The sequence below is a fragment of the Excalfactoria chinensis genome, chromosome 1 (assembly GCF_039878825.1).
Source record: "Excalfactoria chinensis isolate bCotChi1 chromosome 1, bCotChi1.hap2, whole genome shotgun sequence".
Lineage (NCBI taxonomy): Eukaryota > Metazoa > Chordata > Aves > Galliformes > Phasianidae > Excalfactoria > Excalfactoria chinensis.
In genome coordinates this window covers 74,684,897-74,712,618 of record NC_092825.1, presented here as the reverse complement: position 1 = coordinate 74,712,618, position 27,722 = coordinate 74,684,897, and the positions used below count along the sequence as shown (strand labels likewise).

At 38.8% G+C, this 27,722-nt stretch overlaps 1 protein-coding gene across 1 annotated transcript in view; it reads right to left on the bottom strand.

Annotated features, from left to right (window-relative positions):
- The window catches only part of TBX15 (T-box transcription factor 15), an 88,786-nt gene that overhangs the window by 24,705 nt on the left and 36,359 nt on the right, over positions 1 to 27,722 (bottom strand). The window contains exons 2-4 of the mRNA XM_072336625.1: positions 10,770 to 10,983; positions 3,085 to 3,186; positions 94 to 265 (exon numbers count right to left, since the gene is read on the bottom strand). Of these exons, the coding sequence (XP_072192726.1) occupies positions 94 to 265; positions 3,085 to 3,186; positions 10,770 to 10,983 (488 nt within the window). The remainder of the gene's footprint in view (positions 1 to 93; positions 266 to 3,084; positions 3,187 to 10,769; positions 10,984 to 27,722) is intronic.

Below are 27,722 nucleotides of genomic sequence, written 5' to 3'. Positions count from 1 at the left end.
TGACGGGGGAGAATTAGAGCAACGGCATCGCTATTCTGATTCTGGGATGAGCAAGGCTGGGAAAGTATGAACTAAAATTAGCTTCTAACTTACATGTCCTTGATCATCAAGTTCATTGTTGGTCAGCTTGAGCTTGTCAAAACTGACCACCTGCCTCATCCAAGTGTCTCCAGAAGCCAATGAGTCTGGGTGGATGTAAACCCTTGGGGGCACTGGAGAGTCAGCATTGCCAGCCACCATCCATTTGGAGCTGTGGTACACATACCTGGAAGAGGAAGAGGTGATGGGTAAGAAAAAATGTCACTCAGTCTTTGCAGGAATATCTCCAGAGTTCTCCCTCTCCTGCCACCCTACCACACACACTCCAAGAACTCATTTGCAGTCAGGGGGGAATGTGCTTTATTGCAACCTCCTACCTTCTAAATGAAAGCCAGATTACCTCTGAGCCACTTGTTCGGACTTGATTCCTTATTAAAACCACCTTCACAGTTATTTTCCCTGTAAAACTCTGCCACATGTGCCGCCTTAACTCCTTAACCCTCTCTGAGCCAGACTAAGAGGATGGAAAATAGTAAATAAAGCTCCATCTGAAAATCACAGAACCACAGAATTACAGAATGTCAGGGATTGAAATGGACCTTGAAAGATCACCTAGTCCAGTCCTCCTGCCAGAGCAGGAACACCTAGATTAGGTCACACAGGAAAATGTCCAGGCGGGTTTTGAATATTGATAAATGATTTGCGATCTCTGGAAATATGCATTGACTGCCATGCCGGATTGACAAAACATGTATTCAACCAAAAAGACCAAAATCCTATGGATACCACCAGAACAACTGATAAAAAATAATGTCTCATTTAAAATATGGTGAAATAGGAAACTCTATTTATTATAACCAATGTCAGGATTAGAGGAAAAAAATTAAAATATTTTTGTGTTCCCGACCTAACCATCCTGTGTATGCCAAAAATTCCTCTCCTACAGCTCTTCCTAGCTCTTTCTTTCTGTCCTGTGGCTCCTGCAGTCTAAAGTATTTCACAAACAGTCCTGCTAACACCTCTTAATTTTGCCCTGTGCTGCCCTTCCTTAAGCCTCTACTCAGCTCTGCGAAGCTATTTCAGTCCTTACCTACTTACAGTGATTCATTTCCTGTATTTTTAAAAGAAATGGAGAAGAATGTTCATTCATTTCAGCACTAATTTATTCTATGTGGCTGCATAAGCTGGCAAGAGCAGAAACAGAATATAAGACAATCTACTAATTTTTTAGTTAAATACTCTCGGAACTAAATTTCATTGAAGGAAAGAGGCAAAGTAACTAACTGGTTCTAGGGAACTGTCTTGATGCTACCAAAAATTTACTTTCCTGAGAAACACTTTGCATAATCTGAGAGAAAAATGCAATATTTAGCATTTGAGTAAAAGTTCTTGAATCCTTGAGATGTGGAGTAGTAAAGACTATTTTGGGAAAAGAGTTGCCCTCAAGGATCTTATGAGTATAGATAAATCATTTCTGTCTGGGTCGTATTGTATGATGCAGGGCACCATGAGTTTTCTAGAGTACTTTTCTAGGGTGAAAAGGCCATTAATACTAGAGAAATCTAGTTATCAGTGGTGGAGATTCAACGGTGTTTCTCTGCAGTTCAGCACTCTAGGTCTATGTTTGTGCTGTTCTGGACAGTAAATATTAAAAATGACACCATTCAACTCAGGCTAGACTGGAGATGCCCTTCTCTGTTCAATGCCTAGTTTCCCATTCCTTCTTTATTGAGGTCACTTTAGAAGCTCCAGACTCCAATTACTATGTTCTTCAGAGAATGCTTGTTAATAACATACATTCTGAATGCGCGCTAGAGACCACCCCAAATAAAAACCAACTGCTATTCAAAACTGTAGATTAACATAATAAAATTTAAAAATTGTTTTAGTTGAAAGGGACCTGAAAGAACATCCAGTTCTAACCCTAATGCCATGAGCAGGGACCAGGTTGCCCAAAGACCCATCCAACCTGACCTTGAACGCTTCCAGGGCTGGGGTATCTACAGCTTCTCTTGGCAATTAGTTCCAGTGACTCAGCAACCAAATTATAAAGAATTTCTTTCTAATATCTAATACAAATCTCCCCTCTTCTAGTATAAAACATAAAACCATTACCCCTTTTCCTATTGTTACACTACTTACTAAAGGTTCCTCCCCAACTTCCCTGTAGTCCCTCTTTAGGTACTGGACTGCTAATATAAAGGTCTTCTTGGAGCCTTCTCTTCTCTAGACTGAACCCTGCTCCCTCAGTCTCTCATGAGAGGTGCTTCATCCCACTGATCAACCTCTGGGTTCTCTTCTGATCTTGCTTCAATAGGTCCATATCCTTCTTATGCTACCGGACCCACAGCTGAACACATTACTTCAGGTGGAATCTTAGGAGAGTGCAGTCCAGGATGATTGGCTTTCTGGGCTACAAGTGCACATTGCCTGCTGAGATTGTTTTCCAGCAATCAGTACCCCAAGGTCCTTCTCCTCAGGGCTGCTCTCAATTCATTCTCTATCCAGCCTGTATGTGTACTTCAGATTGTCCCAATACAGGTTCAGGATCTTGCACTTGTCCTTGCTGAACTTCTGGAGGCTTGCACAGACCCATCTCTCAAACCTGCTGAACTCCCTCTGGATGGCATCCCTTCCCTCCTGCACATTGACTGTACCAAAAAATAGAGTGCTTAGGGTTCACTCAATCCCACTGTCCATGTCACCGATAATGATATTAAATAGAGCCAGTCCCAATATCAACCTCTGAGGTATGCCATTTGTCAGCTGTTGATTGCAACTCTTTGAGTGAGATGAATTCCTTATGCACTGAGTGGTCTATCCATCTCAGATCTCAGATCAAATGTGCAAGGAAGTATTTTAAACCTTTGGGGTTTTGTCTTACAAATCTGGTCAGCTCACCTAAAACCTTAAACCAACAGAGTCTCTTCCAGCATACTTTAGCAAAAGTATATAACGGCGTGTTATACACTATTGCCTTTCTTGGGCTTTTACTGACACTGATGCATCACAAAATGTTCCTATCTCTATGCCTATAAAGCTTACCTGTATCTCTTGTTATCCACAGGTACAATATCCATAGCAATATAATATTGCTGGTGTGGATCCAAACCTGTGATTTTCACCCTCATGGCTGGAAACATTCTCCTAGGAATAGAAGGGTAGAAACAAAGGAGAAAATGGTGAATAATGAAGCTGAACAAGCTCTTTGATCTGTCTCTGACACCAGAATCATGCTACTTTACAAAGATCACTTCTTGGCATGACACATAATGGACTTAGTATGGATAGCAAAGATTGCTCTGGCAGTGCTTTGAATCATCCTTGGTTTTTTGTTGTTGTTGCTTTTTTGGTGGTGGTGTTTTTGTTATTTGTTTGTTTGTTTTTCCATTTAAGAAAAGGAATAGCAAGATAAAAACCTGTAAGGCACTCTCAGTTAAGCACTTTCTATTCCTGACCCCTGGTATTTAGCCTTCCAGACAAATTGTCCCTCAAGTCCAGGCTCCACTCTCAGTGCTTCACTATAGATGTGGGCAGTATATATATTCTGTCTTGCTGTTTTTTCTTTTCATCTAGCACTATGGTCTCATGGCACACCAAATGCTTACTTTTGAGAAAATTACATTTCAGTATGGATTTTAATTGTACTGGAATAATATTTAATGCAAAACCATCATTACAGAAGATTACGGACTATTGACTTTATGTTTATAGACACTTAAGAAAAATGTACCTTAAATGAATTTGCTTATTAGACCTACATTCCACAGTTAACAGAAGTACTGGTAGTGTCACTATGGCTTTCCTGAAGTCTAACCTTTTCGTAAATGTCATGTTTTATGTGATGTCTAATCCCATTATGACTTAATTTTTTTCTTCTGATAGGTAAGTTATGAAGCTTCTACAACAAAAAATTATTTCCCTGCTTTTCTTCTCTTGTCTGAACACAGAAGAGCTGTGCTGTGCACTGGTCACTGTTCCAGATGAGCGTACAACAAACCTTGACCTGAGATCACACAAGAGAGTATTATTTAACTGTACTACTTTTGCCCAGAAGATACAGAACTTTGTTGAGAGAAACTAAAAATACTGAATACCGATGTGTAATTACATGCTGATCCTCTGACAAGTAGATGACTCTATATGGAATGAGAGTAGGTTAGACAGAAGGAGAATATTAAAGGGGAAATAAATAAATAGTATTAAAATGATGATGGCAGAATTAAAAATAAAAAATAAATAAAAATAAAAATATAAATATAAAAATATCTTTGTCTACTGTTTCCAGAAGCCTCCATAGAAACCACCATGACATTTTGTCTTCTGTTTAGTGAAGAGTAGTGAAATGTCTGAGAAGATTTACAGCTCCACCCAACATTCTTATTTCTTGAAGTATTAACAATAGAGTCTGGAAGAGGGAAAAATGGGAATGTTTGTGGACATCTCCAAACATGTCTTTCAAAAACTGTACTGTGACTGTGAGAAATTATTTCATTCTTTCTTTCTCATCTGCACTACATATATACACTTGGAGAAGAGGGTCGGAAGGAAGAGTTCAGTGCTCAGCATTCACCCTGCCCACAGCTTTTCCACTTCAGACCATTGAGATGTGAAGTTCTGATGTATTAGTAATTAAAGCTGCCTAGGAAAAAGGCTTCCATTGCAGAGGTGGCAAGAACATCACCTCACAGCTGCTAGCACACAGCTAGAGTTATGAGAGACATAAAAGTATCAGAAAAATTGCCTGCAGAAACCCTTCAAGGAGTTGATGGTGTGAGTTTGCTAGCTAAACAGTTAAGGGGAGAAAAAGAAATAATGGATAGTCTTCAGTGTCTTGAGGGCATTACCTAGTTTCTACCATAATGGCTCATTAAATCTGCCAAACCAAATGGGTACAAAATGTGGCATTTTATGAATCCACTCTCCTTAATTGGATAGAGGTGGCTTGGGAGTAGCTTAAGAGGTGGGTCATGTTTCAGAGGGTTGATGAGAAATCCAGGATTTAATCTGAGTCTCTTTGAGTCTAAATCTGCACACTACATTGGGAAAACTGAATGCTTTGTGTTCCCAGCAACTGTCTCCAACACTGCAAGCCTGTGTAAGGTTGCAATATAGCTTATGGGGTTGTTTGCTTATGAAATACCTTGTAAAAGATTGCCACAGACCATTCAACAGGCTTAGAGGCTAATCTCTACCGGAGAAAGCGCAACTGAACCCACTGCTTTCTCTAAGGCTTAAGTATATTTTTAAAGTTTTTTAAAATATTACTGTGATGATTTTCTGTGGGTGTAAAAATAACTTGGGTTTTTTTGACATAAAGATGTGGCCTGGAACTATCACAGCAGGTCTCCAGCAGCACTGCTACATCATCCCTGGAAAGGGGAAAATGGAAAAGGCAGAAATAAACAGTAGTGACTGAGGGACTTGGGTGGAATGTGGTATGAATCCCTGTGCTCTTCCTGTGAAGTTTTTGAGCAGGCACTTCACATTAGAGGATAAGAAACTAAGAGGTACCTGGCAGATTATCTCAAAACACAAGTGCAATTCCTTGAAGCTTTTCAAACACTTGAAATACTCCTGCACTGATAGCTTGTTATCAGTTCACATACCCTGTGAACTGTGATGTGAACTGATGTCACATGACAGTTTAAAAGAACTGACAAAATTCACCATAATCTTCATGACTGTTCAGCATAATGATTAATACACTGCTTAAATAAAAGAAAGATTACATGGGATTACATTTGCTCAAGGGTAACACCCGCTAAATGGAAACCCTAAAATGAAAAAGACTTCTTCAATTGCAGCAAAAGACCCTTTGTATTTAGTACAATCTTATTGTCAGTAACAGAGAGACCAGACACTTCCCATCATAACAAATCTGATTAAGTAACTGTAAAATATTCAGACTGATTTAGATGTGCAGATTAGGTGTATGTAGCATTTACATTGTGCAGAACTCTGCAGGGTAACCTGAATATAGAGCTATTTTATACCTCATAATACTTTGTCTTTTAAGACTGGTGCCAAATGTATATTTGTTTATAAAAACAAACTTGTGAGGAGTTAAAGTGAGGGACAGGAAGGGAAGACATGAACACTACATCAGAATTCCACAACTAAATCCTTGCTGCTGCCTTTAACTGAAAAGCATCATGGGAATCTTCAACTTCCTTCCACTGGAAACGGAATTATTTGGTAGTGTAAACAGCTGCAAGTATGTGTTTCATACAACTCAGGCTCATAGTACAAGGAAGGCAAAGAAAATCCAGTCAAAATACCACTTATCAGGAGGCAGAGAGGAGCAAGGCCACCTTTTGCATTCACTATTCTTTTTTAATTCCATTCTTATTACTGAGCCTAGCATGAGCACCCAGGTTCAAGACATCCCTCAGTACAGATTTGGTAGCTATGATAAGACTTCCTCATTTCTGAGAAGAAATGACAAATTTTCTACAGATAGAATTAGTATCCTTGGAGGAACACCTTCCGGTTGTTCCTGTGTATTTGGTCACCCTTGTGTAATCACCCCCATGAACTGTTTCCCTCCTAAGGCAGGACTCAAAACATTCACTGTAGTAGATGTGCATTCCCCCAGTAATAATTACTCATTGGTTTCCCATTTGGGCAGCACTTCTATGCAGTGTGCAACTGCTAAACCTGCAGCTCAGTTTACCATGGTCTTTAGCTAGAAAATGTAGAGAAGAATTCAGATTCCTGTGCTGATGTTGCTAGTATACATGCATGCACAGTAAAGGAGAGTAGAGAAAAAGAGTAAAATACATTTTTAGGAAGAGTTACTAAATGTCGGGGTGATTCGGGGATTAAGGTGAGTTTATTTTATTTTGTAGAGTTTAAAGGTCCCTTTCAAACCAAAAGGAGATAAAAGAGATTGTAGATTTGAATGCACTGCATCTGACAGAAAGCAATTTGCATCTTTTGCAAAAAGAACAAAGGACTCTTGTTATAAGAATCTTATTAAGTCTGAATAGCAACATTCTGGTAGAAAGAAAGAAGGGAAAATTCTAAGAGGACTGCAGTCAGTTTATGGAAACAGATCAAAAAATAGGCATCTATAAATACAACTTCAAGAAAGAAAAAAAAGAGAAAGTGTATTGAAATGTGAGTGGAAGTGAAGTTTAAAAGTTAGAAAGTGTAGTAGGCATGATGTAAGCAGGATATAGTTCCAGAAATATGTTTGAAATGAGAATGGAGGCTAGAAACTAGCATTAATCAGTAAGAGCAAAAAGTCTTAGTGAAAACAAGCAGGAGCCAAGCAGTGTCTTACCACTCATAGAAAATTAAGGAGCTGCTGTATGTATAGGCAACTGAGTCTGCAATTACAAGGGTTTTCAAAACAAGAAGGCCTTGTAGGATTCTAATAGGATTTCTAGAGGGAAATTGACAAAAAGGAGAACAGTCCTCCCTGGAGAAGCAAGAAATAGCAAATGAAGCTGTGCATCTCTCAAAATTTCAATTAGTAATAGGAAATCCTCAACAGATAATAACAGTTCATGCCTCTCTTTGTCAGAAATCATGCTTTCTAATCTATGGGATTCAGAATGTATCATGGAACATCTGTGAAGAAACAGAATTCAGTTCTCATCTATCACAGACACATCCACTCTGAAAAAAGGGAATGTTTAATCAAAAATATTAAACATTTAAATAGTATGTTTCTTCAAATCTGTTAGGACTGTCCCAATAAACAGATATCCTGGGTAAATAAATTGACCAGATCTTCTTTATGCTTTGCAGTGATTAACTTTAAAATACAGTCAGCAGAAAAAAATCTCCTCCAATACTGTTAATATTACCACTGGAGATAATATTAAATGGTAAAGACATGTACTTTTGGAACTATACATGAAGACTACTCTGAAAGCAATGCCTCCTACTTTATTATGTTGGCCCATGATGTCAGAGGAGAAGGCTAGTGATGTGGTAGTATATGCTGGACTTTTGTGCCAATATCTCATTACATTTTATTGTTGTGTGACAGATGGCAGCTGAGAGGCAGTCTAACAAAATGGTGTCTGACATGGAAATGAAGAAGAAGCAAAAATGAGTCACTGAATTCCTACATGCGGAAAAAAATGTTACCCACTGACATTCATCAGTGTTTGCTGAATGCTTATGGAGACAAAACAGAGGATGTGATCACAGTCAGGCGGTGAGTGGTGTGTTTCAGCTGTGGTGATGGTGATGAGAAAGACAAGCTGAGTTCTGAACAGCCACACACAGCTGTCACACCACAAAATGAAGAGCATCTCAATCAACTCATCCCCACAAATCAGCAAAATACAGTCACGGAACTGTGTATGGAGCTGAATATCTGTTTCAGTGCATTAGAAATGATAGTGACAGTGTTGGAACAGAACAAAGTTTGTAGTAGGTGGGTCCCATGAATGCTCACACAGGAACAGAAAGAACATCATATGCAAATATGTTAGTCTCTATTGAACCACTCACTGTGAGGTGAAGGTGGCAGTTTTCTGGATAAAATCGTAACAAGATGTGGCATCACAACTATAAGCTAGAGTAAAAACGGCAGTCCATGGAGTGGCGACGTGAATTCCCCACAGAAGAAAAAGTTCAAGATGCAGCCTTCAGTGGGTAAAGTGATGTGCACTGTCTTTTGGGTTAGGAAAGGAGTGATCCTTCTGGATTTCCTGGAACCCACCAACTCTGACCGCTTGTGAAAATGTACAGCTAATGCTGGGATATGCTGAAAAATAGAGTTTTGTAGCTATCAAGTTGTGTTATTGTGCTATTTGTTGCAGTTTCCAGGGAAATAAATAGGGAGTATTAGATTTGGAGTGACCTACATAGATTGTGTGGGTACAGTCAATGGTGAACTTGATGACCGTGAAGACTAAAGAAATAATAAACATCGTCCTTTAAGGATAAATGATATGATTTAAAAATGTAAAGAATACATAGTTTGCTTGGTATGTTAAACTTTGCACTGTGGTGCATCAGTTTTTGTTAGTGGAAAAATTGTCAAGGCTGAAGCTTGCAAATATTCTCTAACTTGCCACTTGAGAATGCCTTTTTTTTTTTTTTTTTTTTACAGAAAACCACATATTGAGCCCGAGAAATATTTCTTACAACTTATACAGGCTTTCCTGCATCTATTCTCTAAAAAATAAAATAAAATAAATAAAAATACATATTATTTTGGGCTAATTAAATTAGGTTAGTATCTCTAACAGCTCCAATTCTTCTGCCAAAACTCCCGAGGCTTCTGTGAGAATAAGTGTTAAACAATTTGTAAAATTACAGTGGCTCTGATGTTGCAAGTTTTTGAGTAATTTTTTGTAAAGATGCTGTAATTTCCCTGCAGTTTTTTTAAGATCCCGGAGAGGTCAACTACTTCATTCAGAAATGTGACCTTCATATCAACAAGCTCTGCTCATTTTTGCTGTGCTGCTGTTAAGCCCATCCCCTATGATGGGAATGGGAGGGAATGGAAGGGAAAGGGAAAGGGAAAGGGAAAGGGAAAGGGAAAGGGAAAGGGAAAGGGAAAGGGAAAGGGAAAGGGAAAGGGAAAGGGAAAGGGAAAGGGAAAGGGAAAGGGAAAGGGAAAGAGAAAGGGAGGGGAGGGGAGGGGAGGGGAGGGGAGGGGAGGGGAGGGGAGGGGAGGGGAGGGGAGGGGAGGGGAGGGGAGGGGAGGGGAGGGGAGGGGAGGGGAGGGGAGGGGAGGGGAGGGGAGGGGAGGGGAGGGGAGGGGAGGGGAGGGGAGGGGAGGGGAGGGGAGGGGAGGGGAGGGGAGGGGAGGGAAAGGGGGGGGAGGGGAGGGAAGGGGAGGGAAAATATTGTGGAAAATTTGCCCTCCACGTTTCTGCGGTAGGGGCGGAACAGCTCTTGTGACAGCCGCGCGGTTCGCTCCCGTTGAACAACCCTGTCCATGGTGCTGATTTTCTTAGCAGCAATATTAATCACAATTAAAATACCGTTAAGTGGAGAAAAGGAAAATTATATTATCACAAGCACGTCTAAAAAACTAGAATATTTAATACCTTGCGATATCTACAGATTTTGCAGCTAATTTCCGGTTGTGTTTGGTGAACAGATTTCTAACCATTGTTTTAATAATAGACGGCAATGAGATACTCAAAGAATGGGAAGGCAGAGTGACGTTCAGCATTTTGGTTTTTGATTTTTTTTAAATCTGGCTATTAGTGACTCTTCCTAGCCACAGCTGACACGAGATCATTTGCAATAGCAGAGGTAAGCACTAAATCTGCTCTTCATTAATACAAGAAATCTTTGGAATTTATCTACTCAGAATTGCTGGAACACATTATTTCATAGCAATGGTGAGTTTAAACTAGGCTGCGTGTAAGATTAAATCAGCTGGGTCATGAAGTGCTAACAGAACTTGAAAGTTCTGCTAGTCCCCAGATCCATAACTCGTCTCAAACTTAGTGCAGCTAGCAGCAAAAAGATCATTTATTTATTTGCTGTTAGAAAGGGCTGTCTTCAACTGCTTCCTACAGTTGCCATCTACCCTTTGGAGACACTGATTCAGGCAGAAATTTGGAATCATTTTATTGAACTTCATAAAGTTGGTAGGATATGCAGCTGTGAAAATCTGACAATCATTTACATTTCTTCCCTCAGATATTTATCTATGGGCTTTCCATGGATGAAAATAGTTGTTCGTTGGTTTTGTTCTGATTTTTTTTTTTTTTTTTTAACTACACAGAAAGCCAGAGATATCTTACCTGCCTGCTTTCGTGATGATCATCTCTGTCCCAATGTCATGAAATCTTTTCCAGAGGTCAGCACACTGCAGTTCTACTTGGATCTCTTCCATGGATGAAGGTGGAGGAGGCTGAGGACCCGATCCACCAGATGTAAGGTCAGAATGGGAGCCAAAAGAGCAAGATGTTCTTTCTGCCAGCACCTCTGTGTCTGACCCAGTGCTCTGTTCTGAGTCTGCAAAGTAAACATACCAGGTAAGACACTGCATTTTCACCTGCTGTGAGTTAAAAAGGGAAAGAAAAGGAAAGCCAATAAAGAAAGTGCAAAAGAGTGATGCAACTGGCTTTTTTTGTATATGGTATGTCACGATTTATGATCTGATTTTAGTCTTTGAGCTTCCAACATAACATCTGGCATTCTTGTAAAGCTTTACAAACAGATTTTAAGAGATCCTCAACATAAAATATAAATAGTAACAAACATCACTGTAATGCCAGGAATGGAACACAGAATATAGATGGAAAAAAAAAAAAAAAAAAAAAAAAAAAAAAAAAAAAAAGTGAAATGAAAAATAAATAATAATTGAACCCATAGTTTCAATCCAAGATTAAATGGGCTCACTGGAAAACTACATTCCATTTAATTGAATATCCTCCCACAAAGCTATTCAATAATTGGTTATTTTTAAACAACTTTTTTTCCATTCAATATCTTTGTCATCAAAAATAATGAGCATTTTATATTTTGCTATTCGGCAGTACCATTTTGGAAATGTGTTTTATTTGTTTCTATAACATTTCTTGGAACAATAATGTTTCCTGGCAAAATAACCATACAGTTTTTGGTGAAGAAAATGCTTTAGGCTACTGAACAACAAAAAGGGAAGATAGTAAACATACGGAATATGTTACAAAGGAAAGCAGATGAAGAGAACTGCATAAAACACTACATGAGACACCCATCTCACTTTAAGGGGGAAAAGAAAAGTAAGACTTGATAAGAAAGAAAGAAAGAAAGAAAGAAAGAAAGAAAGAAAGAAAGAAAGAAAGAAAGAAAGAAAGAAAGAAAGAAAGAAAGAAAGAAAGAAAGAAAGAAAGAAAGAAAGAAAGAAAGAAAGAAAGAAAGAAAGAAAGAAAGAAAGAAAGAAAAAATTGAGGTTGGAGTATCATAAAATTACAGACTGGCATGTTGAGCCATGTAGCCTCATCTCTGCCAAAATATCTCATATACATTAGATAGATATATAGCATGTCCTAGATTTCATACAATGGACTTAAGTGGAACTTTGCAAATAGTAGTGTTTCACTGCAACAGGGTGTACACCCACATTACAACAAAATAATTCACAGTTCATTCTTTAAAGCAATGTGTTTACGTTTAGAATCTGAGTTTTAGCAAATTGACACAAGTATTACATAGATGACTGATTTAGCAATAAATTGATGTGAAGTTCTCAGTCAAATGGATCAAGAAGAGCTCTGTAGATTTCAAAGACAATACAAAATCAATACCATAGATTATCTGCATTGATCTCCTAAGTGCACACATGCCAGTGAGGGAATAGAACAACTATTATATTGAAACTTAGAGAGGCAAAAAGTAAAACACGTTTAAAATGTGGTGAAATCACCACAGCTGGATTTCCTTCCATATTAAAAAATGCTAAAGACTCTTTAGTAACTCTTTAGAGGTCACACAAGCTAATTCTCAGTTTTATACTGTCTCTGAGACAGTATCTCCTGGATACTTGCACACCAGCGCAGAGTGCCACGGTGAAGAGGCTGGGAGTGCAGATGTCACCTGCAGAACCCACACCAGAAACATTCTGGAAAACTTTTCTGCTGCAATGGAATGGACATAAACAGTTTGGCTGATATTATTTGAGAAACTCACAGCCCAAATGCCATCATGAAGCCTTTGTCTTCTCTGAGAACCCTATGTGGATTGGATAATAGACTTGCTTGAATGACACCATAAACTTTGACAGCATTTAGGCAATGTGCATATATGATGTAGAAATTCTGTAGTACACTGAAAATGTTTTGCATGTACCGTTTCCAAATACTTTTGAACATGTGGTCCTTTATTTCTCTCACTGACATCCGAGATGGGCTGAAGCTACAACAGATCTGTCTCTCCAAATGAATAGCACGAACCGACCAACTCCACTGTGTGGAGATCAGTATTCCACCTAACACTGGTATCATAAACACAGTCTAATTCAAGATAATATGAGATAACCTGCTGGATTCTATGACAGCAAGCTAGAGAATCAGTGTGAAATTACAGAGGGATTAAATACATTTGCTGCCTGCATAAGAAGCCCAGTGATGCAGGAGCAAAGCTATTTCCTCTGGTTCAAATGATTCCTCTTCAAAGGGTTGGAGGACATAAGCCTGAATATGCATCATCTGCCTTTGTAGTGGTGTTTAACCACTTTATCCTTTAAGGATAAGCAAGATTATGCTTCTTACATCACTTTAAGACCAATCTGTATACCTACTCATGAGATGAACCATTAACCAATAGTCTTATATCTTCTTGAAGTTCCGGAGAAAGTGAAGGTAAACTGCTGTAGTACAAGTAAACATCTGAGAAGATAGGATGGATGGTAAAACTTTTAATATAGAGTCCTTCTTCTTGAATGAGGTATTAATCTGAGGGTTTATATACAGATAGAGTAGTCTAGGACACATCGTCTTTCTGGTTCAGGCACTTAGAAACTGTACGTCCCCTGAAGCAGTATAGTAAATGGCCAACAGATGGCACATGGCTAGGTATTGTTCCAGAATCCTTTCAGCATTTTCTGGATAGCCTTTCAAAATGGGCATGCAAATTGAGTATCAGAGAACCCTGGGAATTAACTGGAATTTCAGGCCATGGAAAAAATAAGTATCATTGGTTTCAGCCCACTCTTGCAGATTTTATGCCAATATCACTGAACTGACTTCAGCTGAGCTTTGGGGGATGTTTTTGACAATGGTGGAAGTGGAACCACATCCTTGAACATAAGTTGCACAAATCAGTAACTGCAAAAGGAGTTCACTGGTTAGTGATATACCAACATCTGCCCAAGTATGCAGTACCACATAGTGCAGAAAAAAAAAAAAAAGAAAAAAAAAAAAAAGTATCTTCATTCATATTATAATGTTTAGTGCCCTGAAATGTGATCTATAGTACTGTAAGATAAATGCTCAGAACAGTAAGTTCTTCTCTTCCCTCCGGTTTTGGAAACGGAAGAGCAGGAGTCTAAAAGTGTGACTGCTCTTTGTTCAGTTTCAGTAGGTACTAACATGAATTTTTGGTTTTTTTTTCCTCAGCCTTTCCTGAGCTAAATTCTGAATGGTGACAACCAACTGCAGACACTAAGTTCATTCCAGACACAGGTAATTTAGGGAAAGTTAAGTGTATCTAATAAATGAAAATCATCTTTAGTGAAAACCAGATCTGTAAGACCATGTGGATTTTAATAGAAGTGATCTACATATGTTAGGATTCTGCATCAGTGAAGGGGCAGATATTGACATCTGCATGTGAGCAACATAAGACAGATGCAGAGCAAACCAGTCTCAATACTTCATGGCTGCTGGCAGCTAGCACAGCTCAAGACCCTCTGCTGCTCTTGTATAAAACAGGACTGGAAGAACATCTGAGTTTTCTTCTGACATTCACACTGGTAGGTTTGTTTACTCCAAGTATCAGTTTTAGTGTGATGCAACTTCAGTAAGCTTTTAAAGATGTTATTTCTACATTACATTGGTGTAAGCAGAAGGGATTTAGGGAATAGCTCCTGAAGCTCAACAAAATTTAAAATAATAATAATAATTAAAAAATAAAAATAAAAAAATGAAAATGAAAATGAAAATGAAAAAGAAAGAAAGAAAGAAAGAAAGAAAGAAAGAAAGAAAGAAAGAAAGAAAGAAAGAAAGAAAGAAAGAAAGAAAGAAAGAAAGAAAGAAAGAAAGAAAGAAAGAAAGAAAGAAAGAAAGAAAGAAAGAAAGAAAGAAAGAAAGAAAGAAAGAAAACCAATCAAAAAAAATAACATGCCTGTGAATTGCTTGAAGAAGTGGTCGACACTGCATACTGTATCCAAGTAAGGGACAAACAGAAAAATTTCTAAGGGTGTTTCTAATAGCTTCTTCTAGCTTCACAGGGACAAGACAAGATTCCCTACCTTTACAAGATTCCTTAACAAGATGCCTTGTAGAAGAGCCCACATTTTAATTCAGAGTTCCAGCCACAAGGAAATGTAGAAACTGTGTCCTGTATTTTTTTCAGAGTTAGATCTTCTCTGACTACTGTCACAGGAACGCTCATTCTTCAATGCCATGTTAGGTTGCAATCTGCCACTTTTGGCTTATGTTAGGCAAACTGCGATTGAAAGAGTTGTTTTTCTCTTGAGGGAATATGTTTTTGATACTGAAGCTTGGCCTAATTTACCAAAAAGAGGTTATTGCAGGAACTATATTCCAAAGATCTTGAAACCTTCTTGTGGGACACTATTAAGAAGTTTAGAAAGAAGATCCATGAATGTCAGAAACATTCAAAATGACTTTCTAAGTCCTGAAATATAGCCATCTTACTGCCATTGTGTGAAAAGTTGTTCCCTTTCTATTCCCCCTGTTGCATGGCTTCCTATTATCTTTTGTTACTTTGATAGCCACACATCCAGCTGGTACACTTTCACAGTGCCAGACGAAAGGAAATGTCTTGCCCCTTTCAGCAAACTTGAGTCTATCAAGAAAACTACAGGATCACATGGAGAAGTGACATTCAGAATTTCTAGGGATACAGTGGCCACTACTGATATTATAAAAGAACACTGAGCAAGTTCAGATTTTTCTTTCTTAGTCCTTTTCCCATTTCTGCTCTTTCCAGTTCATTCTGGGAAACCTCATCACATGATTTCTTTTGATCCACAAATTCCCAGGCTTCTCATTGGCAGATAAGAATTAAAAGACACCATTCTCACAAGCATAGTGACTCTGAGGTCACCATCTTCATGGAATTCCCCAGGATGATGGTTAATAACTCCAGTCAGTTTCCTGCACCAGCGCTATATGTCCTGGGATCAGAATGCTCTTATACATAAAAACAAGATGTGAGCGACTGCCTTATTTCTATAGCTGAGCACTCTAATTTTCCCTACATTTTTGTCAGTCTGGTACAAGAGACTGGTATGTGAGACACTGAAAGACATTAACTTTCTAAGCAACTTCATGCATGCATCTTCAGCAGAATTTTCTCTGCAGCTGGTACACAGCAGGGATGCTGTGCTCCACATTTAACCACTCAAACAGAAAGAGTTCTGTTTAGCCCTCAGCCATATCAAGAAGCTTGTGCATTCAACAAATGTTTTACTTCAAGGTATCGAAGAATGTAAAACACAGAAGTGAGAATAAGTACAAAAAGCCTGTATACGTAAAACACCACCTACCCAGAAATCTTAGTCCTTCTCTTTTCTCTCTCTGTTTTTTTGTTTTCTTTTTCCAACCTCATGTGTAGATATCTGATGTAGATCCTGTCAGATTCCATTAGCATAAAGATCTCTCTTGGGTGGAATGTGGCAGCTGTTACAAGCTGTTGGGGCTTTTGACTTGTTATTTTTTTCTTTTCCCAACTGTTTATTTTTGTTTGTAAAGTTTGTGAACATTTAGCATAAAAGGTGATTCTTCCTTCACTTCTACGATGGATTTGCAGGCAACCAATGTCTACAGGTTACAAAGGTAGCACACAATCCTGGACATGCATATTCAGAGAAAACTTGGGGGTTGCCATTCTTCTCAGATGAAATAAGCATAGAGGTACGACATTACTGGAATCCAGATACAAACTGCCAAATCCTACAGAAGTGAAAACACACAAACATAATAAGGCTGAATAGACTGGAAGAGTAGAGTTTGCTTAGAAGTGGCTGCTGATGCAACAACTACAAATATACAGCTGTTTTCTCCTTCAGAATTACACAAGAGGATCTGCAGCAGCAAAGGCAGCAAGAAAGCAGAGGTGAATCAAGCTGAGGTTCAGCAAAGCCATTGAGATAGTAGAGCTGCATTTTATGCAGCTGATCCAGCAATTGCCTTTGCTGCAAGCAAAGGCTCCTGAGCATTTCCCAGGTGATTTTAAACATATGCACTCAACAAATAACTCAAAGATAACTCTTATGTATTGTATTATTCTCCTGAACTTGTTGGCATTCCTCTGCCATACTAATTGTGCTTTCTTTGAGCATGAGGCCCCATCACAATTGCAGGCTAGAATTCGTAATATTTATTACTGATAATATCATTTCTTTATTACATTAGTGACCACAAGTTGAAATCAATTTCAAGATTTTCTAGTCTCAGGGCAGTATACGCATGTCCAAACCCAGAACTTCATCAACACCAATGCTACATTTCAATCTCAGACAGCATAAAGAACTAGAAGACAACTATTATCTCATTTTATAGATGGGAAACTATTGTGTAACTAGTTGCTCTGAAAACAATGCCTCCTATTTATTTTCATTAAAGATACAACAGAGTACAATAACACTGTTTGATGGAGCAAATTGTCAGCTACAAAACACTATTTTTCAACCTAGTCACCACCATTAGGTATGAATACTTGCCAGTGATGAACAAGAGCCTGTGTGCCATGCTCATCAAAATCTGCACCAGCAGAAGTAAAGTACATTCACTGCTGCCACTGCTGAAATGCACCACTCACTGCTTCACTGTGCTCAAATCCACTGCTTGGTCTCCATAAACAATCAGCAAGCACTGATTAATGTCAATGGGTACAACTTTTTTCCCATGGAAGAATTCAGTGACACACCTTTGCCTCATCCTCACTGCCATGTCAGATGTCAATTCTGTCAGACTGCCCCTTTGCTGCCATCTGTCACACAGCAACAAAACACAATGGAATACTGGCAGGAAGTTTCAGTCTCTAATGTTGTATCACCAATGTCTGCCCCTGATTACATGGACCAATGTAATAAAATAGGAGGAACCCTCATAGGTAAATAAAGCAACCCAATACAGTGACAAATGAAAACCATGAGAGACAAGATGATTCTGAAGTGAAAAACTTCTCTGGCACTTCACCCACAAAATTTTCTTCATTAGTCTAAATCACAGTTTTAAAAGACATTTTCAAAAGATTCCTTGAGCCACTAAAGCCTGTGAAATGCACTCAAACTGATGGTTATTTGTATCAAAATAAGGACTAACTATAAGTCCAACATGACAGGGAATTATTACTCACATATATATATGGCAAACACAACTAGGAGAAGAATATAAAGGCAAATAAGATGCAAAAACACAGTGGCTTTGTCTTTAAAGGTAAGTTTTGCATCAACTTGATTATCCAATGCCAAGAACTGACTGCCTCTGCCTTGGGTTATTCCACATAAGATTTAACAAAGGGATAAAAACCTCAGCAAAGTAAAAAATCACTCTGATTTGTTGGTATGCTCCAACTGCTCTGTTCCACTCCAGCAAAGGAAAACAGTTGTAAACCTGTTTTAACCAGCAAGTTAGGTTGGGTTTGTGGCTACTCAGTTTTGGCAAAGATGTACAAAGCAGCTGGAGTTTGCTAGTACACTTAGCCTCAGGAGTTCAACCTCAAAAGTTAACTCCATCCAGGAAAAAGAACATCCATCACAGTTTATCTTTGAAGTGATTTTTAATCTCACAATCTGTCGTCTTTTTTAAGACCACACAGATAAAGAGAACTTACACATTTTGCCCACATACTGTTTAGGACCAGATATGCAAGTGTTCAGCTCCAGTTTCAAGCTGCATCATCTAAGGATGGAGATGCTGACTGCTGGGCTCTGAATCTACCCTTGGCAAATACAAATTCTCATTACAGAAGTGTAAGCTAGGTGGCCAAGAGTGTTCTGAGTAATTCCATGGCACAGGATTTCTTTGTGGGCTTCATATTTAATCCAAGCAAATTATCTTAAGAAAATTGTCCACAGCTTGTCAGTCTGTGCTTTAGATCAATCAAACTCTCACAGCCAAAAATGTCACACTGAACAGCTGCCAATCAAAAGACTGTTTTATATGCTCTCTCATCTCTGGATTGAGGTAATTTGTTTGCTTAGAAGTATTTCATAAGCATTCCCAAGCAAAGGTTTCCGGTAATCATCTTTCAGAAGAAAAAACATCAGTAACAAAACTTGGACTTTTTATTTGATGTCATACTGTTGTCTTTCAGAAAACAAAAAATAACTTGGCTCTTCAGTATTCTGAGGAAGATGTAATTTGAAATTTCAATATAGAAAGATCCAAGACATTCCTAAAAGTCCCCAGGGAAACTCTGCAGCTGTCACTTAGCATTGCCTTAGACTGGAAAAGAAAGACAGGTCAGTAGCAAAAATTCAGAAAGGCCATATTCAAAATGGAAATGGTTTAGAAAGAGTACACAAAAAATAAGATTCAGTTAAACAAACAGATAAAATGAGAAGTCCAGGTGAGCACAGAGAATGCTAACATTCAAAAATCTGTGAAGTACTAAGGAGAAAGTGGGATGTTATTTAAAGAAGAGGGAGATAAAATTGATGACAACTTGAATCTGGCCAAGATCCTGAACTTTACAGACTATGGAGAACTTGTCTGGCCAGTGTCCAAGAGTTTGTGTAAAATCAAAGAGTGGAAACACACTTGAAAGCTAGAATAACTTAAAAAAAATAAGATACCACGTATTAGTTATATGCCATATCCTGTAAACATAGAGCCATTATGCTTACAGATAAAACCATGCAACAAATATGTAGAAAACAAACTAAACCAAAATTTTGACTCTAAATAACCTCAAATTGTGCAGGAGCTCAAAACCAGATCCAAGACTTATTGCAGGGCCTTCCCTGGTAGGAACAGGCACAAGCTCTGGTACAGACTGTCTCTAGATTCTGTGGCTTGGACTTTTCTCTGATGGTTATACATATATGTGTATATACATATATATGTATATAAAGAAAACATAACCAGCTCAGGACACAATCAGCACACAGGATTAATGCTGCAGAGGCATCTATTCTCCATAAAGTGTTTCCCTCTTTCTGTAGGCAGGAACACTGCTCAGACAAATGAAGAGTAAGAGCTTAAGTATTTGCAAGGTTAAGATACTTGGTGGCCTGCAAACCACAGGGAAAGAGACATTACATATGTTTTCCTATACCATGATGATTATTGTGACAGCAATATCAGGGAGCCAGCTAGCATCTTCATAATGAGAAATGTCCAAACCTTTCCTGACTCCCACTGAGTAATTGGCACTGTGGTCACATGTCAGTAAGTTTCACAGTGTGATCACATGCAGAAGAGAAAATGTCCTTTTTCACTTATAAAGACACCTGTCTGTTTACGTTTGTTTTTCCATTTGCTGTAGTGTTATAATGAGATAAACACCACTCCATGTGTTTCTTTTATTTCCTTTCAGAAGATAATCATTAGGAAATAGCCATGGAAATAGCTTTGCAAGATAAATAAATAGCTCATTCCAACTGAGCTGAAGTTTTGAGACCAAATTCTTTGCTTTATTCACAATCTACAATTGCATTTCAGGAAAACAGAACTTACCAGACCAGTTCTGTTGGTTGATGTTTGAATTTGTAACTGTTCAACAAATGATTAAACTCAATTTTTTCATCCATATGCTTCATTTTTCAAGCTCTCTTTTATCCACTGACCCACCCACACACCCCTTTCTGATTCAGGCTTTGGGGACTATCTGCCCTAGTGCAGTTATTACCCTGTATACAAACTTGTCAACTATAATACAAATCTTTCAATATTTTATTCTTAAGAAAGTTCTTCTGTGGCTCTAAACATTTTAATTGCCTACTTTCTGAATCTCTTCTCTCTTTATTATATACACAGAGACTGGTTGGTTCTTCTAAGTCATTGATCTTCTAAGTCACTGATCTGCCCTGATACACATAGCAGAAATTATAATATTTTCAATGGCACTTTCCACCAGAATATTTCTTGCAACCTAGCATTCTGTTTGCTATTTTAATCATTTTTATAGGCTGACCATATGTTTCCACTAAACCACTCACAATGAGCCTGGGGTATTTTTCAAAAGTGATAAATATATTCCTCCTTTCGTTTTTTTCACATGGAACAGACTGGTTCAAACCAGACAATTTTTCTCCTTCTTACTATGCAGTTGTGTGGGAAGGGTTGAGAGAAAAGTCTCTCCAGAAAAACCAGAGCATGATGAGCTCTAGCATTTCAACAGCCATCACTGAACATTAAAAATATTTCTGTAAGTATGGGATAAAACAGGGATAGGACAACAACAACAGAGGCTGAACGGGTTTCAGCACTGTGTTACAAGACTATGGTGCACAGACATTGAAATAATATATTAGAGCCTTCAATCCAGCATGTGTTGTGAAAGGCAACTGTATCATATAAAATCAATTTGAAGTCTGACATACACATGCCAACCCTAAAAAAATGTCAACCTCAGCTACATCCTAGAAGGCATTTCATATTCATTCGAAACAATTTTATTAATGTCCTAAAAATAATCTGATATTCTGCAAAAGTGCTTGTGTGGATGAGGTTATTCAAAAGTAGTGTTAAAGTTGTAAAAGCTTTAAAATCTGCAAAAGCCAATGCTTCACTTCACATCCAGGGAGTGGTACCAGATACTGATGTTTAAGAACTTCTAATAAAATCACTGCAGTGATGAGCTGAAAGACAATTGGAGGCACCTGTAGTTGGCAGAAGGCAGGGAAGGGGATGCTGAAAGAGACCCTAGGTTAAGAGAGTGCAGATGACTTGACTTTCATACTTTGCAATTTGACCAGTCAAAATAATCCCACACAATTCTTGATACTGTGTTCAGAGATTATAATTCCAAGAGGGCTAGATGTAAGGAAAACTGTAGTTAGAGATTTCCCTTTCATGTACAGCAGAAGAGGGAAGTGCTGATCTACGTTCTTCTGCCGCCCAACAGATAGTCAAGAAGAGAAAGGAGGAGGAACAGATAAACCCAAGTCTCATGCCCATGCCCAGCATGTCAGGCAATACTGCTGATGTGGTCCAACAGCAAGTATGAACTTTTCTTCTACAGAGCCAGAACACAAGGTCATGGCTGAGGGATTCTTCAGGCTTACCCCAGCTCCAGTGCATCAAGGGCTTGGCATCAAAGAAAAAACCTTGAGATATACCACCAAAGAACATCACCTGTGTTCAGAGGGGATTATTATCTCCTAGACAAGCTTTTGAGGGCAACCAACCACCTCAAAACATAGGAGAGAACTAGAACTGTGCTTTTATGAGCATTTTGCTCATAAAAGTTGATGAAAGAATGCAAGAGTTAAAAACAGTGGCAGAACAAGTTTTAGGGATGAAATGAACCTTCTTTTCAGAGAAAACTATTTAAGAGCATAAGTGTCCATAATTACTCTCATTTATGTATGATTACTACGCATAAACACTAAAGGTACAGAACACCAGAGGCTCAAAAGAAAAAAAAAAAAAAAAAAAAAAAAAGGAAAAAAAAAAAAAAGGACCAAGGATTTTTCAACAATCTGTTGCCATACTGGGAGTGTGTTCCTATACTGTGTTTCAGTTCACTACCCTTCAGTTCAAGTTATGGAGGAATCTGGTAGCATATGCAATTAGTTCCCTCTGTGTAAGTCTAAACAAGAAGTGGCCCTCCAAAAGTATCCATGTATGCAAATGCTTATTTGCATCTAATCCACAAAGTACAGTATAAATTAACTCTCCCCTAAAGTTATACAGCATGGACACCAGGTCTTTAAAAACCATCCATTGGACTCTGCAAATGTGCTCCTGTTGGACTGTATGATCTGCTAATGCAGGTACTACAGGCAACTGAATTACATAAAAGACCAATAAAATTCCACAACTTCCACATACTTCCATGGGGAAACAGTAGCACAAAACTGGTGTTTAATCTGGAGAATAAGACTAAGTTCATATAGCCTTTCCTTTTATTCTTCCTTTAACATCCATGCCTATTGGATGTGCATTTGTGGCTCGGATTTTCCTCTTCTCTTTGACTGTCCTCAGCCCAGTTTCCCAAAGTCACATCCTGACACAGTCTGCCAACTTCAATACCACACGTCCAAATCCTTTCGTGCAGTAACACATAATGATTCCAGGAAATGCACACTGGTGTACTTTGTTGACTTCCACTGAGCCACCCTGATTTACACCTGCTGAAGTTATGGACTTGAGAGTAATAACACCTACACCGCACAGTTGTCCCACATGTGTGTATACTATTACCCATACAACAGATGCACCAGCATGCATGCACACACATATCCCAACATCTGGCATTCACAAGCTAGCTATAATAACTCCATGAACTTCATTCTTTACAAAGCTCACTAACACTTCATCTGTATGTGCATTAAAGAGGTGCATAACCTCTTCCACTTCACTGAAATAAGTATGTGCTCTTAACCTGGCATTCACAGTCACATGCAGAAATACAACCAAGCACTTGCACTTAGTCTTGAAGCACTCATTTAATCCTTCTGAATAACAGGGCTTGAATGGTTCTTGACATAAACACTTCACAGATGTTGCACATAATGTGCATATAGATGTACACCTCCTTACTTTTCAGCCATACCTGTAATTTTGCCTACATGACCTTCCCTGCTATGAGGCTCACATTCCTGTTTCCTGGCTAGAAATAAGGAGTAAAAGTGATAAAAGAAATGAAGAATCACTTGCAAAGATCCAGGCACAAGTTAAATTAAAAACATACCACTTCTTAGCACAAACTCAGCTTCATAATTCACCATTTCTGAACATTAGGAAATTTGAATCTCTCATCGAAATCTAACCTAAAAGATATGCTCAGAAAACATGTGGGGAAACATGACAGTTCATGTTTGGTATTTTATGTAAGATACCATAATCCAGAATACTTGTGCCTGCCTAGATCTCAATTCATTGCAATGGAAACAATGGGATGCCCCTATGTACTGTTCTCAACAAGTTAAATTACAGCAATAGAGGCCAGAAAGTACATAGCTTGGAAGTTGGAAATTCCCTCAGCTTTTCCCACTTTCCCCCACACCATTGTCAATGCACACTAACCTAAAGGTTTTCATCCAAAACAGGGGTAGTAATTTTCTGTGCATATGAATACCCACACATTTTCAACCTAGCTGAATTAAACTGTTCCAGAACTAAACTGTTTCATAACCCATTCTTTTAAACCTCTACAAGTATGTATTGCACCTCAAATACTATATGAGTATTTTGAATTTACTGAGGTTGTTTTTTAAACTATCTTGTCTATTAAAAGGTTATGATTTTTTACAGTGAGAAGAATGGCTGTATCTTACTGCAGATGAGAGGAAGAAATACAGTGTGTTTTACTGTATTACTTTAGAACTTCTGGTACAAAAAATGAGGATGAATATTTTCAAGTGGAAAGAAAATCTGCAAAATCTTCAAAACTTTTTAATCTAAACTAGGTTAGAATGTAAATGTTCCATAAACTCTGTTCAAGAAGAAAACAACAAGAATTTCTGTTATCATTAACTGCTACATTAACCGTCTGGGCTTGAGTTTAAAACAATGAAGTTTCTCAAGCTTTAAAAATCTCTGAGAGATAAATGAATAAAAGCACCTTCATACTGTATGCTGTGCATCTTTGGATATCGGATCTGAATTATCTCATTTGTTCCACATATCTCAATGATATCTATGAAAACTGAAAGTAAGTATCACTAAGCATTTAGTTGATAAGCAGAGATTTCCAGAGAATGCACTGATTTCATAGAATCATAGAATTACCCAGGTTGGAAAAGACCTTGAAGATCATCAAGTCCAACCACAGCCTAACCATTGTACCCTAACTCTCCTCCTCTGCTAAATCATATCCCTGGTCTGTTTCTGGTCTGTTTGTCTCTTCACAAATGCCTTACTTTGCTGTCCTATGTTCGAACTTAAACAACGAGAAACTCCTGTTGCACTTAGAGGTTTCCACTGAATTACTGTGCACAGAGAAAACTGAGAGTGTCCAACTGCATTAAAAAACAAAACAAAACAAAACAAAACACTCTAGCTCATGCTCCCAGAGATGGGAGGTATCCATGAACACCAACGAGCCAGGAGTCTTAATTTCTGGCAATCCTACTGATGCTTATAACTATTAAGCACATTCCATGTGAGAGTTCTTAATTTAAAAAAAGGCACTGTTTTCTTATATGCAGTTGGTTCCTCATATTCTTCCCAGACATTGCTGCAGTTTTGTGTTACCTGTCAGCTCCAAAGTCGCTCAGAACAAAAAAGCCATGAGGAATTTTAACTGCCATTGGGATTTCACTGCGGGTGGATTATAAATGCAAAGGCAGACAATGAGTTCATCTCCTCTTAAGACTTTAAACATTTTATTTCATCACTCAATTTATTATCTCTGTTGTTCCTGTGCATCCTTCTATCTTATTATATACTTATCCTCCTATCTTATTATATACTTATCACTGAAACATCCTGACTCAAAAATTCCTTTTAGCCCTTTAAATCCCTTTATACCCTACAACATGCAGCAGTCAGAGGGAAGTAAGTACTAAACTATAATAAGAGATCCACCGGCTTTCACAGGGAAGAGCAAAGGAAAGGACAGTCTCAAAACAACATACTTTCCTCCCCATCTCAACACCTTCCCTTCCATCATACTTCATCATCTCCTTGTGTGGTAAAACCTGATGTGGAGCACAGCCCAAGCTTGCCTCCAGTGCTGCTGAGCTGGGCAATGTGACTACAGGAGGAGGCAGCAATTTCCTCTCCTGATGCAGTTGCAAAGCCCCATGGTGATTCTTCAAAGCAGATCTGTGACCTCTCTTCCAGCCTGGAGCCCAATGGGGGCTGAGAAACAGCTGGGCTGCTCTGCAGGGAAATGTGCTATGGAAGGCAGGGAGAGAAAGGGCAGGGGGGAGAATAAGGGTACAACAGGAGTTAAAGAAATGTACAAGAGTAAGAAAGGAGAAAGCAGAAGTTGGGGATTAGGAAAGATCATTGCAATTGGCTTCTTGGTGTCAAACACTGAAAAGGGAGAACTGTTTGGAAATTACTGCAATCTCATACCATATGACTTTTCACAGCCACATTCATGTCCTTAATACTGTACTATTCTTTTTTTCCTTTTTTATCTTGTTTGTCAGACAGCTCTGCTTTCTGTTACTAGCTGAAGGTCTGTTTAAGCAGATCAGATCACCTCCTGCTGTGTGTGCTGGGTAAGTGGATACTTCTTGACCCAACTCATCTTGCTGCCCACTGCCATTTTGTGTCAGACAAATAGATGAACATAATAATGAAATACACGGTTGTTCCAAGAGGATTCCTTCTGCTGCAGGAAGTGCCCAGATTCTGGCTGGTGGGTCTGTTTTTTGTTTAAATCTTACAGCCTTTAAGTGTAAAGAAACCAGGATTAAAAAACCTTGCACCCATCTGCAGACCCCTTTCTCCCAGCTCTGGGCAGACAGGATGTCCCACAGTATTCCTTACTACAGACATGTCACAGTGCAGGTAGGTTGTGTGGAGGCACAGAGGAAACAAAAGTAGAAAGCAAGCAAGAAAACAAATGAACAACAACAAACCAAACACAAAAATAAATGAAATGAAATTAAATTAAATTAAATAATTGACTGTCTGTGCCCATGGCTGAATTTCAACGTGCATTTGCAAAATGCCGGGCGTCCTTTTGCTTCTAAAAACAAGCCAGGATAGTTAGAGAAATGTAAACCAATGCACTTTGGCCACTTCATTGGTAAATAAGAGCAAAGAGTTTCCCCAGTGTGCAGCAAAGCAGATCCAGTGTTACATCCCCTCTCTCTGTGGCTTTCTCTGCAACTCAAGCAAAATCCACCCAATCCTATTCCATCAAGTATTTTAGAGAAAGATTGCTTAACCTCTTTCCATGTGTCTTAAAGCAACAATGTGCTTTTCTTGGAGGGAAGGCAGAGCTGGAGAGTAACTAACTCCATTGGTTATGGAGTGGGAGGACTGGAAAAGGTCACATCCATGAGGCATACTTTGTGTAATAACTCTCGTGTTTCTAAATTGAGAGGCATCTACACATGGAAACAGCTGAAGAGGCTTTGGGACTGCTAAGGTAGCAAGCATGATGAAGTTTTTGAGGTTTCTTTTACTTCAGGAGTAAAGGATACCTTATAATAAGTGTCAATCAATAAGCTTCAGGGAGAATCTTCTATGCAGAGAAGCCTCTGGCAACACAAAGGTTGCACAGGGTATTGCTAGGGCAACCTGTAAAGTCTCTCCTTTTTCCATCCCACCTACCACCCCTGCACCCATCTGCCCCCACACCTTCAAAATTGTGCAGCTCTCTTCTTCCAGCAGAAAATGCTATGAGACAGCTGCTCCTGCCATTCAGCAAAGGCACCGCTCATTTGCTGATTTGCAAGGCCCTCACTCCTTTATGAAGCTCAGACAGCCCAAATTCAAAGTCCTGCTCAAAAAACTTCAGCAAGTCCATGCAAAACGTTGTTTTGAGGTCCACCACAAGTTTTCTTCTCAGCAACAGCACAGCTCTGTGGTGTTACCTCACAAGAATCCTGGCCTATCTAGGAGGAACCATGGGGAAACCGTCTGTCTGAGATAAGGTATGTTAAAAATTCACCCTTTGAGTTCATCCTTCAGAGATTTTCCATGGCATAATTTAAATTGTCTGTCTCATGAAAGTACCTTATAAATGGCTTTCTATAGGCTTCTCACCTGCCATGGAACAATTTCAGCTGTGGTAGAAGCTCCTGTTTGAGGAGACCCGGAATCAGGCAACTGCTATGCTAAAGCCCTGGGAAGCACATGGAAAGGGAGAACCATAACCTTAAATGGATCCTGCACATGTGCAAGTAAACAGCTAATAATTTCTGCATCACACCTTTTTCACATTTGTATTTTTTGCAAACTTCAGAGAAAGAGCAGCATGGCCTAAAACTGAAATGTTTATCC